The sequence below is a fragment of the Bombina bombina genome, chromosome 1 (assembly GCF_027579735.1).
Source record: "Bombina bombina isolate aBomBom1 chromosome 1, aBomBom1.pri, whole genome shotgun sequence".
NCBI lineage: Eukaryota > Metazoa > Chordata > Amphibia > Anura > Bombinatoridae > Bombina > Bombina bombina.
In genome coordinates this window covers 995,940,392-995,955,392 of record NC_069499.1, presented here as the reverse complement: position 1 = coordinate 995,955,392, position 15,001 = coordinate 995,940,392, and the positions used below count along the sequence as shown (strand labels likewise).

General features: G+C 39.5%; 1 protein-coding gene across 7 annotated transcripts in view; it reads left to right on the top strand.

The window, feature by feature from the left end:
- Positions 1-15,001, top strand: part of RALGAPB (Ral GTPase activating protein non-catalytic subunit beta) — an 843,236-nt gene that overhangs the window by 407,169 nt on the left and 421,066 nt on the right. For all 7 annotated transcript variants that reach the window (XM_053712501.1, XM_053712446.1, XM_053712384.1 and 4 more), the window contains one exon: positions 2,707-2,833. In XM_053712501.1, coding sequence (XP_053568476.1) covers positions 2,707-2,833 — 127 coding nt within the window. The remainder of the gene's footprint in view (positions 1-2,706; positions 2,834-15,001) is intronic.

Sequence of the window (15,001 nt, the reverse complement as noted above, 5' to 3'; positions counted from 1 at the left end):
CAAGGCAACGCTGATAGATGCTCTAGCAGCGCCTTGGTCCTTCAACCTGGCTTATGTGTTTCCACCGTTTCCTCTGCTCCCTCGTCTGATTGCCAAAATCAAGCAGGAGAGAGCATTGGTGATCTTGATAGCGCCTGCGAGGCCACGCAGGACTTGGTATGCAGATCTGGTGGACATGTCATCCTTTCCACCATGGACTCTGCCGTTGAGACAGGACCTTCTACTTCAAGGTCCTTTCAACCATCCAAATCTAATTTCTCTGAGGCTGACTGCCTGGAGATTGAACGCTTGATTTTATCAAAGCGTGGTTTCTCCGAGTCAGTCATTGATACCTTAATTCAGGCACGAAAGCCTGTCACCAGGAAAATCTATCATAAGATATGGCGTAAATATCTTTATTGGTGTGAATCCAAGGGCTACTCATGGAGTAAGGTCAGGATTCCCAGGATATTATCTTTTCTCCAAGAAGGATTGGAGAAAGGATTGTCAGCTAGTTCCTTAAAGGGACAGATTTCTGCGCTGTCTATTCTTTTGCACAAGCGTCTGGCGGATGTTCCAGACGTTTAGTCATTTTGTCAGGCTTTAGTTAGAATCAAGCCTGTGTTTAAACCGGTTGCTCCACCTTGGAGCTTAAATTTGGTTCTTAAAATTCTTCAGGGGGTTCCGTTTGAACCTCTTCATTCCAAAGATATCAAACTTTTATCTTGGAAAGTTCTTTTTTGGTAGCTATTTCCTCGGCTCGTAGAGTTTCCGAGTTATCTGCCTTACAATGTGATTCTCCTTATCTGATCTTCCATGCAGATAAGGTAGTTCTGCGTACCAAACCTGGGTTTTTACCTAAGGTGGTATCTAATAAGAATATCAATCAAGAAATTGTGGTTCCGTCTTTGTGTCCTAACCCTTCTTCAAAGAAGGAACGTCTGTTACACAATCTGGACGTGGTTCGTGCTTTAAAGTTTTACTTACAATTTACTAAAGATTTTCGTCAAACATCTGCTTTGTTTGTTGTCTACTCTGGACAGAGGAGAGGTCAAAAGGCTTCGGCAACCTCTCTTTCTTTTTTGGCTAAGAAGCATAATCCGCTTAGCCTATGAGACTGCTGGCCAGCAGCCTCCAGAAAGGATTACAGCTCATTCTACTAGAGCTGTGGCTTCCACATGGGCCTTTAAAAATGAGGCTTCTGTTGAACAGATTTGCAAGGCGGCGACTTGGTCTTCGCTTCATACTTTTTCAAAATTCTACAAATTTGATACTTTTGCTTCTTCGGAGGCTATTTTTGGGAGAAAGGCTTTACAGGCAGTGGTACCTTCCGTTTAAGTACCTGCCTTGTCCCTCCCTTCATCCGTGTACTTTAGCTTTGGTATTGGTATCCCACAAGTAATGGATGATCCGTGGACTGGATACACCTTACAAGAGAAAACATAATTTATGCTTACCTGATAAATTTGTTTCTCTTGTGGTGTATCCAGTCCACGGCCCGCCCTGTCATTTTAAGGCAGGTATTTTTTAATTTTAAACTACAGTCACCACTGCACCCTATGGTTTCTCCTTTCTCTGCTTGTTTTCGGTCGAATGACTGGATATGGCAGTTAGGGGAGGAGCTATATTGCAGCTCTGCTGTGGGTGATCCTCTTGCAACTTCCTGTTAGGAAGGAGAATATCCCACAAGTAATGGATGATCCGTGGACTGGATACACCACAAGAGAAACAAATTTATCAGGTAAGCATAAATTATGTTTTTTCCTCAATGCTTCATTTGCCTAAACTGCATCCAGGTGCGCGCGCATCCAACATTCTTTTGGGGATGCGTGCTCAACTGGCAACCGAGGCGTTACAAACACGATTTATAGTATAATTATTTTTTTTTATTTGAACTAAAACTAGAACTAATCTCTTTAATACAAAATAGATGTAAATAAAGCTTGAAAATCACGTCATACCTAAATAACTTCTAAAATAAGAACCTACATAAAAAAAGGACTATTCTCCACCCCACAACCGATAAACATTATTACATGTCTAAAGTGAATTCAGCATTAGAAAGAAAGAGGAATTATGTCCATCATTTAAACTTCACTTACCAGAATACTTTAATAGAAGTTTAAAATCGATAAAATGTTGTGGGGCGAAAAAGTCAATCAGCTGATTTACATTGTGGGTTCAAAGCACCCCCCATAGAAGCCCAAGATGATGGAGTGAAAGATGACCTTGAATTGTAGAGGTTTCTATTCTACATTTTAAAATTCTCTCTCTATCCTGAGCAAAAGTTAAATCAATTGTTTTTTAAAATTGTGAGGATTCAAAAATGTATTTTTATTTATTTTTTTACAACGTAAATTTGGAAGTTTTCTGACTTTTGAGTTTAGAATTGTAGTAAACAGAAGCATTAATATTTATTTATTACATTACTAAAATATTTATTTTTTTGTCTCATGTTTTTGTGAATATTACAATTAAATTAAGAAGCTTGGATATCAGTCTAACCTAAATACAGAATTCCACTGACAAGCAGTGCTTGCTTTTTCTAATTGTTTACTATTGACTTATGAGCTCAGAAAATAATCATGTCCGTTAAATATAAGGCTCAGTGTATCAAAACTCCAGCTATACTAACTCTTATTTTGTTGCTTTAAAATGATTAATGGCTTTTGCATCATCGAGAAAACAAACAATATATTTTTTTTTGTTTTGTTTTAAATATTTAAGATGGAAAATAATCTGTTGAAAAGCCATAGCAGAACAAACAGTGGTATCAGCACAGCTAGTGGGGGCAGTACAGAGCCCACTACTCCTGACAGCGAACGACCAGCACAGGCACTTCTGCGGGACTATGGTAAGTGGAAACAGAAACAGATTGTCTGCTTATTGAAGAGGCTTAAATTATATTGCTTCCACTTGTATTGGTATTGTCTTCCAAAGCAACAGAAGTGCAGAGCACTCCCCTGTTCGGGAGCAATAGAGAACACCATTTTTAGGGAGAAAGGGACAATTGAACACTGCAGAGGTACACTCACTCTGTCGGCTTTCTCCAGATTAACATATACAGTATAAATTGTATTGTTTGGTTTTGCTTATGCAAAAGACTGCAATTTTAAGTTCAATAGAACCCCCGTTTCTAATGAAAATAACTTTTCTGTGATTGAAAGCAAACTTCTGCAACAACAGGAAAAGGTGCTGAAATGCTTATAGCGAGTGTTTTTAAGTGTTTCAAACAGAGCTTTGATAGTTAATCAGAAACACATTCACATTAAATAATATTATACTATTTGTTGGTAGGTTGCAACTTAAATTGATGCACGTAAATTATTTTTCTTTAGCTCTTTTCAGAAAATAGTTTTCTTTCATGTAATTGGCAAGAGTCCATGAGCTAGTGACGTATGGGATACACATTCCTACCAGGAGGGGGCAAAGTTTCCCAAACCTCAAAATGCCTATAAATACACTTCCCACCCCACCCACAACTCAGTTTTACAAACTTTGCCTCCTATGGAGGTGGTGAAGTAAGTTTGTGCTTGATTTTTATGATTTCTTCTATGATAAGCGCTTCTAAGCATTCTGAAGCCCAATTCCTCTCAGAGTACAGTGTTTGTCAGAGGGATGTGAAGAGAGTATCGCCTATTGTTTTTATGGTTTCTCTCACGGGAAATCTTTTCAAGGGTTCTCTGTTATTGGTCGTAGGGATTCATCTCCTACCTTCCTTTTCAGATCGACAATATACTCTTATATACTGTACCATTACCTCTGATGATAATTTTCAGTACTGGTTTGTCTATCTGCTATATTTGGATGGGTGTCTTTCGGTAAATATGTATCATTATTTAAGACACTCTCAGCTATGGTTTGGCGCTTTATGTATTAATATAAAGTTTTAAATATACGGTATGTATTTTACTTATATTTGCCATGAGTCAGGTCTATGTTTATCCCCCTTATGCAGTCTAAACGGTTTCAGTATAGGAATGATGTTTGGGAAAGTTTATTTAAACTTTTTTTCTTACCTGTGGTTTTCAGTCTTTTTCTAATTTGACTTGTTTTTCAATTTTTTTCCCACGAGCAAATGAAGGCTCGCGAGGACGCAAAATGTTGATATTTATTGCATCATTCTTGGCGCAAATTGTTTTGCCGCGAAGTTGTGCTTTTGATGGGGCAAATTTCGGCATTTTCTGCGTCTTTCTTGACGCTAGTTGTTTTTGCGTTTTTTATGATGCGAGTTGTGTCATTTCCTGGTGTTGGTTTTGCAGCAATTTTTTTTAACTTCCTTTTACGTAATGCGTCATTCTTGGCGCCAAATTTTAGTTATTTTACCCCTCTCCCTCTATTGCTCGCTGTTTTCATGATTTTTTGAAAGCTATTATGCCTGCTTTTTTATTTTATTTTTTGTTTTGTTTTGTTTTTTTTTAAAAAAAAAATAATACTATCTTTGTTTTTTTTCTATCTACTGAAACTGTTACATTGTGGAAATTGAATGTTTTGCCTAATGTTACTTTTCTTTTTCTATTACATTTGCGAGATGTCTCATTCTGATCCTGACTCTGATGTTACTGTAGAAACTATTATGTTCTGAAACACAATTCTTCAAAGCTAAGTATGTTTGTTTGTTTTTTCATTATTACTTAAGCTGTTATTTTCTTCAGCTCAATTATGTGGCTTTTATTTATCATGTTTCTATATGTCAATGCCATTTACTGTTTTTACTTACTCAGTTCATGTACTTGATTTCATCTGCAAATATCATATGATATTGCTTTTATCATAAAGGTTATGACTGCTATTATGCCTTTTAAGTAAACTTACAAGGTCTTTTCAAAATTATTAAAATTGAATTATTTTTTTTTCTGACCGACAGCAGACTTAAGTTTATTCTACTGATGAAGGTTTCTTTGGCTCAAAAGATCCTGTATCAGACAGTTTGTTAAAAAAATTCTCCTTAATTTTCATTTGAACATTTTTTGTTCTTTGTTAAGGAAATTTTGTTATTTTTAAGGTTTTAGGAGTCTAGTCCTCCTATTAACTATCGGCTAGATTACGAGTTTTGCGGTAAGAGCTGCTTGGTAATAACTTGCAAGTTATTGTCACTGCTCACTTGCCTACAGCGCTGGTATTACAGGTTTACAAAAAGCATAGAGCAAAATTTTGCTCCATACCGCACTCCAATACCAGCGCTGCGGTGAGCTGGTTTTACGTGCTCGTGCACGATTTCCCTATAGACATCAATGGGGAGAGCCGGCAGAAAAAAGTCTAACACCTGCAAAAAAGGAGCTTAAAGCTCAGTAATGCAGCCCCATTGATTCCTATGGTGAAAGAAAATTTATGTTTACACCTAACACCCTAACATGAACCCCAAGTCTAAACACCCCTAATCTTACACTTATTAACCCCTAATCTGCCGCCCCGACATCGCCAACACCTACATAATATTAACCCCTAATCTCCCGCCCCCAATGTCGCTGCAACCTACCTACACTTATTAACCCCTAATCTGCTGCCACCAATGTCGCCGCCACTATACTAAAGTTATTAACCCCTAAACATAACCCTAACACCCACTAACTTGTAATTAAAATAAATCTAAGTAAAACCTACTTTTAATAACTTAATTCCTATTTAAAACTAAATACTTACATGTAAAATAAAATCTAAGCTAGCTACAATATAACTAATAGTTACATTGTAGCTAGCTTAGGTTTTATTTATATTTCATAGGCAAGTTTGTATTTATTTTAACTAGGTAGAATAGTTACTAAATAGTTATTAACTATTTACTAACTACCTAGCTAAAATAAATACAAATTTACCTGTAAAATAAATCCTAACCTGTCTTACAATAACACCTAACCTTAGACTACAATTAAATAAATTACATAAATTAAATACAATTAACTAAATTACAAAAAAAAGGCTAAATTACACAAAATAAAAAAGAAATGATCATATATTTAAACTAATTACACCTAATCTAATAGCCCTATCAAAATAAAAAAGCCCCCCCAAAATAAAAAACCCACTAGCCTAAACTAAACTACCAATAGCCCTTAAAAGGGCCTTTTGCGGGCCATTGCCCCAAATAAATCAGCTCTTTTACCTGTAAAAAATAAATAAAAAAAATACAAACAACCCCCCAACAGTAAAACCCACCAACCACACAACCAAACCCCCAAATAAAATCCTATCTAAAAAAACCTAAGCTTCCCATTGCCCTGAAAAGGGCATTTGGATGGGCATTTCCCTTAAAAGGGCATTTAGCTCTTTTTCTGCCCAAAACCCTAATCTAAAAATAAAACCCACCAAATAAACCCTTAAAAAAGCCTAACACTAACCCCCGAAGATCCACTTACAGTTTTTGAAGACCCGGCATCCATCCTCAACGAAGCCAGCAGAAGTCTTAATCCAGACGGCATCTTCATCCATCCGGCGCGAAGCGGTCTATCTTCAAGGCATCCGGCGCAGAGCATCCTTTTCTTCCGATGGTCAACGAAGAATGAAGTTTCCTTTTAAGGTACGTCATCCAAGATGGCTCCCTTACATTCCGATTGGCTGATGTATTTCTATCAGCCAATCGGAATTAAGGTTGAAAAAATCCTATTGGCTGTTGCAGTCAGCCAATAGGATTGAGCTTCTATCCTATTGGCTGATCCAATCAGCCAGTAGGATTGAGCTTGCATTCTATTGGCTGATTGGAACAGCCAATAGAATGTGATCTCAATCCTATTGGCTGATTGCAACAGTCAATAGGATTTTTTCAACCTTAATTCTATCAGCCAATCGGAATGTAAGGGACGCCATCTTGGATGACGTAACTTGAAGGGAAACTTCATTCTTCGTTGACCATTGGAAGAAGAGGATGCTCCGCGCCGGAATTCTTAAAGATGGACCCGCGCCGGATGGATGAAGATAGAAGATGCCGTCTGGATGAAGACTTCTGCCCGGTTGGATGAAGACTTCTGCCACTTTGTGGAGGACTTCTGCCGGCTTCGTTGAGGATGTAAGTGGATCTTCGGGGGTTAGTGTTAGGCTTTTTTAAGGGTTTATTGGGTGGGTTTTATTTCTTCTATTAGGTACGACTAGTCCACGGATTCATCCTTTACTTGTGGGATATTATCCTCCTGCTAACAGGAAGTGGCAAAGAGTACCACAGTAGAGCTGTCTATATAGCTCCTCCCTTAGCTCCACCCCCCAGTCATTCTCTTTGCCTACTCTAAGTACTAGGAATCTCAGACCACTGCAACTTTGCATGCTCAAACAGTGGAATGGGGATTATGCAGATTTATCTCCTCAGATAAATCTGGACCAAGAGACCAGAGACTCTCATCTTTGGTGGTTGTCACAGGATCATCTGTCCAAGGGAATGTGTTTCCGCAGGCCAGCGTGGGTCATAGTGACGACGGACGCCAACCTATTGGGCTGGGGTGCAGTCTGGAATTCCCTGAAAGCACAGGGTTTGTGGACTATTCTAGAACTGAGAGCGATTTTCAACGCGCTTTAGGCGTGGCCTCAGCTGGCTTCAGCCAGATACATAAGATTCCAGTCGGACAATATCACGACTGTAGCATATATCAATCATCAGGGGGGAACAAAGAGTTCTCTAGCGATGATAGAGGTTACCAAAATAATTCAATGGGCAGAGACTCACTCTTGCCATCTATCAGCAATCTATATCCCAGGAGTGGAGAACTGGGAAGCGGATTTTCTAAGTCGTCAGACTTTTCATCCGGGGGAGTGGGAACTCCATCCGGAGGTGTTTGCACAATTGATTCAGCAATGGGGCACACCAGAATTGGATCTGATGGCGTCTCGTCAGAACGCCAAACTTCCTCGTTACGGGTCCTCAGGCAGTACTGATAGATGCTCTAGCAGTACCCTGGTCGTTCAACCTGGCTTATGTGTTTCCACCATTTCCTCTCCTTCCTCGTTTGATTGCCAGAATCAAACAGGAGAGAGCTTCGGTGATTTTGATAGCACCTGCGTGGCCACGTAGGACTTGGTATGCAGACCTGGTGGACATGTCATCTCTTCCACCATGGACTGCCACTGAGACAGGACCTTCTGATTCAAGGTCTGTTCCAGCAGCCAAATCTAATTTCTCTGCGACTGACTGCTTGGAGATTGAACGCTTGATCTTATCCAAGCGGGGTTCTCTGAGTCGGTCATAGATACCTTGATTCAGGCTCGAAAGCCTGTCACCAGCAAAATTTATCATAAGATATGGCGTAAAACTCATGGAGTAAGATCAGGCTTCCTAGGATTTTGTCCTTTCTCCAAGAAGGATTGGAGAAGGGGCTATCGGCTAGTTACTTAAAGGGACATATATCTGCTTTATCAATTCTTCTGCACAAGCGTCTGGCAGATGTTCCAGACGTTCAGTCGTTCTGTCAGGCTTTAGTTAGAATCAAGCCTGTGTTTAAACCTGTTGCTCCGCCATGGAGTTTGAATTTAGTTCTAAATGTTCTTTAAGGGGTTCCGTTTGAACCTATGCATTCCATAGATATTAAGCTTATGTCTTGGAAAGTTCTGTTTTTAGTTGCTATCTCTTCGGCTCGAAGAGTTTCTGAACTATCTGCATTGCAATACGACTCTCCTTATCTTGTTTTCCATGCTGATAAGGTGGTTTTGCGTACCAATCCTGGATTCCTTCCTAAGGTTGTTACTAATAGGAATATCAATCAGGAAATTGTTGTTCCTTCTCTGTGTCCTAATCCTTCCTCTAAGAAGGAGCGTCTGTTGCACAACTTGGACGTGGTTCATGCTTTGAAGTTTTACTTGCAAGCGACCAAAGATTTTCGGCAAACATCTTCTTTGTTTGTTGTTTATTCTGGAAAACGTAGAGGTCAAAAAGCTACGGCTACCTCTCTTTCTTTTTGTGAGACAGGTCTTTAATTTTGTTAAACTTCAGTCAACTCTGCACCTTGGCTTTTCCTTTCTCTTCCTAACTTCGGTCGAATGACTGGAGTGGTAGGGAAGGGAGGAGCTATATATAGAGATCTGCTGTGGTGCTCTTTGCCTCCTCCTGCTGACCAGGAGGCAATATCCCACTAGTAAGGATGAAATCCGTGGACTCATCATCGTATCGTAAAATAAACAAATTTATCAGGTAAGAATACATTTCCTTTTTGTTCAGCTTGGTCATTTTATGTCCACACAATTTTACAGAACGTTTATCCTCATATTTTATTTAATTCAGACCACTTTGGTTTCTGAGATTCTCTTTTTTTAGGTAAGCTTTACCAATTTGTTGCTTTTCCTTTTGGTCTAGCGACAGCCTTATGAATCTTTCTTTCTAATGACACGATGAGTCCATGGATCATCTAATTACTATTGGGAATATCACTCCTGCCCAGCAGGAGGCGGCAAAGAGCACCACAGAAAAGCTGTTAAATATCACCTCCCTTCCCTCCAACCCCAGTCATTCTCTTTGCCTACGCTTGAGTAAGGAAGTGGTAAAGTTAGTGTCTGAGAAGATTCTTCAATCACAATTTTTTTGTTTTAATTGCAGTACAAGTATGTGCTGTTTTTCCTCTAGGGTGTAGCCGTAGTCCATTTCAGTCTCTTCAGTTGAGCATTGGTAGCTTTTAAGCAAAGGGAACTTGTGGGACATAATTCTCACTGTGCCTCCCTAAAATTTAAATAAAGTGCTGCCCTTTTTATTATTTATCCACAGGTCTATTTGAGGGAGAGGACCTCTCAAACCTAGTGAGCTGCCTTGCTGCCAGGCAGAATTTATTGAGGTAAGTGCTAAGTTTATTTTTCTTAAGCAGTATTAAGGAAAAAATATGGCACTTTATTATTTCCATGTACAGTAATGGGATGTTTGATACATTAATCCTAATGTCTTAAGGGGATTATGTAAGGCAGTATTTGCAGGCACTGGGTACTTGAGGAGAATAGGCTCAATGTTGGTGATACTCTGTCAGTTTTTTATTACGGAGATTCACATAAAATGTCGACTGACACATTATTTTTGACACACCCACGATGGGCGGAGCTTGTCTGGCTTTAAATTATCTGTTGCGTACATATTTTCTCTCAATTACTGTATATGAAGGAGAGAAATCTTGCAACTTGCCGTTTTTAGTTAAGACGGATTAACGACCGTTTAACATTATTTGCAACAGCTCTGTTTTGGTTCCGGTTTCCATACACATTATCTCCGGTAATCCAGCAAGGTAGGCACCTCAGCAGAGCTAAAGCTGATGTGTAGAAGCTGTTTGAAGGGTTTTGAATCATTATTTTTCATTATTGCATTACATTAAAAAATAAAGCAATTACGTTTTTACAGTTCATCAAAAATAAAGCAGTTACGTTTTAAAATTTAAAGAAACAGTAACTTTTTTTTTCTGTATAAAATTTTAGTAAAATGTTATATATTTTTATTTCTTTTAAGATGGATCAAGACTCTGTTATAGATTACAGATGTCCTTTATGTTTGAATGCTAATATAGTCAGTCAATCCTTTTCTGTTCCTCATGTGTTGAGAGAACACAGAATTTTAAGGATTGACTTTTTGAGCCAATATTGTCTTGGACTGATACTGTCCATGAGTCTTTTGACAACGTTCAAAATATGCCGCAGCTTTTCCTCCCAAGCTCAGTCTGGAGTTTCTTTGCAAGACATTGCTCCCTCATGTCTTCTGCAGTTTCTGATGCGTTGTCTGCATTTCCCTTGCTACAGGGAAAGTGCAAGAGGAAATGAAATGAAATCAGTGTGTATAGTTTCTGTCACGACTGTATCTATTCCGAACGTTCCTTCTCATAGGTCTGAAGAGGATATTTCAGTAGCACCTGAGGGTAAGATCTCAGATTCAGACAGTGTAATTCCTTCCTCTGATGCTGAAGTTGTATCCTTCAGATTTAAGCTAGGCACCTCCGTTTACTACTTAAAGGGACACTGAACCCAGTTTTTTTCTTTCCTGATTCAGATAGAGCATGCAATTTTAAGCAACTTTCTAATTTACTCCTATTATTAATTTTTCTTCGTTTTCTTGTTATCTTTATTTGAAAAAGGCATCTAAGTTTTTTGTTTTTGTTTCAGTACTCTGGACAGCACTTTTTTTTTATTGGTGAATGAATTTAACCACCAATCAGCAAGAACAACCCAGGTTGTTCACCAAAAATGGGCCGGGTGCTCTGATTGTGGGGCATTGCAGTTGCACATTATTTGGATGACATTCTGGTTCAGGCTCCATCCTTTCAACTAACAAGATCCCACACAGAAATGTTGTTATCCAATTACAAGGGTCATTTTCTTGGGAACCATAATAGATTCCTTATCAATGAAATTTTTTCTGACAGAAGTCAGGAAATCAAAGATTTTCGATTCCTGTCTAGTGCTTAAGTTCTCTACTCGGCCATTAGTGGCTTTCACAGACTCACCTGGGTGATTGTGACAATGGACGCCAGCCTACTGGGATGGGGAGCAGTCTGGGGCTCTCTAAAGGCTCAGGGGACATGGACTCAGTCAGAGTCTGTTTTATCCATAAACATTCTGGAGCTGAGAGCAATCTTCAATGCTCTTCTTGCCTGGCCTCAGTTAGCATCGGCCAGGTTTATCAGGTTCCAGTTGGACAACATAACTTCAGTGGCTTACATCAACCATCAAGGGGGAACTCGGAGCTCCTTGGCCGTGGCAGAGGTAGCCAAGATAATTCAGTAGGCGGAGTCCCACTACTGCTGCCTGTCATCCCATGAGTTGACAACTGGGAGGCGGATTTTCTGAGCAGACAGACCTTTCACCCGGGGGAGTGGGATCTCCATACGGAAGTGTTCTCCAACTTGATTCTCAAATGGGGATAGTCGGAGTTGGATCTCATAACATCTCGGCAGAATACCAAGCTTCCGAGGTACGGGTCAAGGGATCTTCAGGTGGTACTGATAGACGCTCTGGTGGTACCTTGGATTTTCAGCCTTGCATAACTATTTCCCCCGTTCGCTCTCCTCCCACGAGTCATTGCTCGAATCAAACAGGAAAGGGTGTCAGTGTTCCTCATAGCATCGGTGTGGCTTCGCAGGATCTGGTATGCAGACTTGGTGGAGATGTCATCTCTTTCACCTTGGAGGCTTCCATTGAGAATGGAGCTTCTACTTCAAGGGCCCTTTCTTCATCCAAATTTAGTTTCTCTGAAGCTGACTGTTTGGAGATTGAATGCTTAATTTTATCTATGCGTGGATTTTCAGAGTCAGTCATTGAGAAAGATTGACTAGAAAGATTTACCATAAGATATGGCGTAAATATCTGCGTTGATGTGAATCCAAAGGCTACTCTTGGAGTAGAGTTCGTATTCCTAGAATTTTGTCTCTTCTCCAAGAGGTTTTGGAGAAGGGTTTTTTCGGCAAGTTCCCTAAAGGGTCAAATTTCTGCCTTATCTATTTTGTTACATAAACGTCTGCCGGATGTACCAGACGTGCAATCGTTCTGTTAGGCCTTGGTCAGAATCAGGCCTGTGTTTAAACTGGTTACTCCACCTTGGAGTCTTAATCTAGTTCTTAAAGTTCTTCAACTGGCTCCGTTTGAGCCTATGCATTCCTTAGATATTAAGTTGTTATCTTGGAAGGTTTTGTTTCTTGTTGCCATTTCATCTGCTCGTAGAGTTTCAAAGCTCTCGGTATTACGGTATGAGTCTCCTTACCTTATTTTTCATTCGGATAAAGTAGTTTTGTGTACTAAGTTAGGGTTTCTCCCTAATGTGGTTTCAGATCGGAACATTAATCAGGAGATTGTTGTTCCATCCTTGTGTCCTAACCCTTCTCCTCAGAAGGAACATCTGCTGCACAATCTGGACGTAGTGAGTGCATTGAAATTCTATTTGCAGGCGACTAAGGATTTTAGTCAGTCTTCTGCTCTGTTTGTGGTATTCTCTGGAAAATGTAAAGGACAGAAAGCTACGGCTACTTCTCTTTCTTTGTGGCTGAAGAGTATCATTCGCTTGACCTATGATTCTGCTGGACAACAGCCTCCTGAGAGAGTTACAGCTCATTCTATGAGGGCTGTTTCTTCTTCCTGGGCATTAAAAAATTAAGCTTCTGTGGAACAGATTTGCAAGGCTGCAACTTGGTCCTCTCTTCACACTTTTTCTAAATTCTATAAATTTGATACTTTTGCTTCAGGTGAGGCTTCCTTTGGGAGAAAGGTTCTTAAAGCAGTGGTGCCTTCCGTTTAGGTTCCCTGTCTTGTCCTTCCCTATCATCTGTGTCCTCTAGCTTGGGTATTGATTCCCAATATTATTTAGATGATCCGTGAACTCACCGTGTCATTAGAAAGAAAACAAAATTTATGCTTGCCTGATAAATTTATTTATTTCTTGACACGATGAGTCCATGGCCCGCCCTGTTGTTTCTTAAGGACAGGGTTTTTTGTTATAAACTTCAGACACCTCTGCACCTTGTTGCTTCCTTTCTCTCCTTTGCTTTGGTCGAATGATTGTGGTTGGAGGGAAGAGAGGTGATATTTAAAAGCTTTGCTGTGGTGCTCTTTGCCACCTCCTGCTGGGCAGGAGTGATATTCCCAATAGTTATTAGATGATCCGTGGACTCATCATGTCAAGAAAAAAAGAAATGCATCAGGTAAGCATAAATTTTGTTTTTCAAAGGTCCTTAGTGCCCTTCTTTCTGTATTCAGACAGTAGGGTATTGTGGTGCTTCCTTATTTGGATGGTATCTTGGTATTGGCTTAAACTTTTATTTTATTGGAATCTCTCATAAATCAACTAGTTTTGTTTCTTCAAGACTTGGTTAGAGGATTTAATCTACCTAAGAGTTTTGTGATGCCTTAGACAAGGGTCACCATTTTTGTGGTTTCTAGATGGATTCAGTGTTTTGACTTTGTCTTTGTTGGACAAGAGTCAATTGTAATTGGCTTTACATAGCTTTCAGTTGCTATGTACATGGAAGTTTTAGGTCTCATAACTGCAGCATCGGACATGGTTCTTTTTGCTTATTTTTCATCTGAGACCTCTCTAGCTTTGCATACTGAATCAATGGTGCAGAGATTGTTTTCAGATATCAAAGTTGATATTCTTAATTCCAACACTCAACTCTCTCTGATTTGGTGATTAGATTATCATAATTTTTTTCAAGGGGCCTCCTTTTATTCGTCCTTCCTGGATTGTATTCTTATTGGATGCAAGTCTTACAGGTTGGGGAGCTGTCTAGGGGCTCTGACAGCATAAGGGGTTTGGAAACTTAAAGAGGCGAGGTTACCAATTGATATCTTAGATCTCTGTGCTATTTGCAGAGCTCTTTTAGGCTTGGCCTCTTTTAGGAGAGAACTTTTCATTTTGTTTTCAGACAGACAGTATCAGATTTGTGGCATATGTCAATCATCAAATAGGGACTCGCAGTTCCTTAGCATTTAAAGAAGTATCTTGAATACGTTCTTAGGTGGAATCCATCTCCTGTATAATTTCTATGATTCATATCTCAGGTTTAGACATTTGGGAGGTGGGTTATCTCAGCCGTCAGACTTTACATCTGGGAGAGTGGTATCTCTATACAGATGTGTTTTCTCAGTTTCCCAGGTACCTTTTCAGGTCTGGGGATCCTCAGGTGGAGATGGTGGATGCATTAGCAGTGTCTTGGTTTTGCAACCTGGCTATATCTTTCCGCCTCTGATTTTTTTCTTCCAAGGGTGATCTCCAAAATCATATTGGAACAGTCTCATGTGTTTCTGATAGCTTCAGCATGGTTTCACAGGTTTGGTATGTGGGTGTTGTTCGGATGTCTAGTTGCCATCCTTGGCCGCTTTTGCTTTGGTCAGCCCTTTTGTTTCAAGGGCCATTTTTCCTTCTGGAATCAAATTACTAATTTGAAGGTATGGAAATTGATTAGTGTTTAGTCATAGAGGTTTCACTGACTCAGTTTTTATCACCATGTTTCAGACTTATAAGTCTGTTTCAAGGAACATGTATTATCAGGTTTGGAAAAACTATATTTTATGGTGTTCTCATAAATTCTCTTGGCATTCTTTTAGAATTCCTATGATTTTACAGGTTTTTTTGAAGGGACAACTCTCT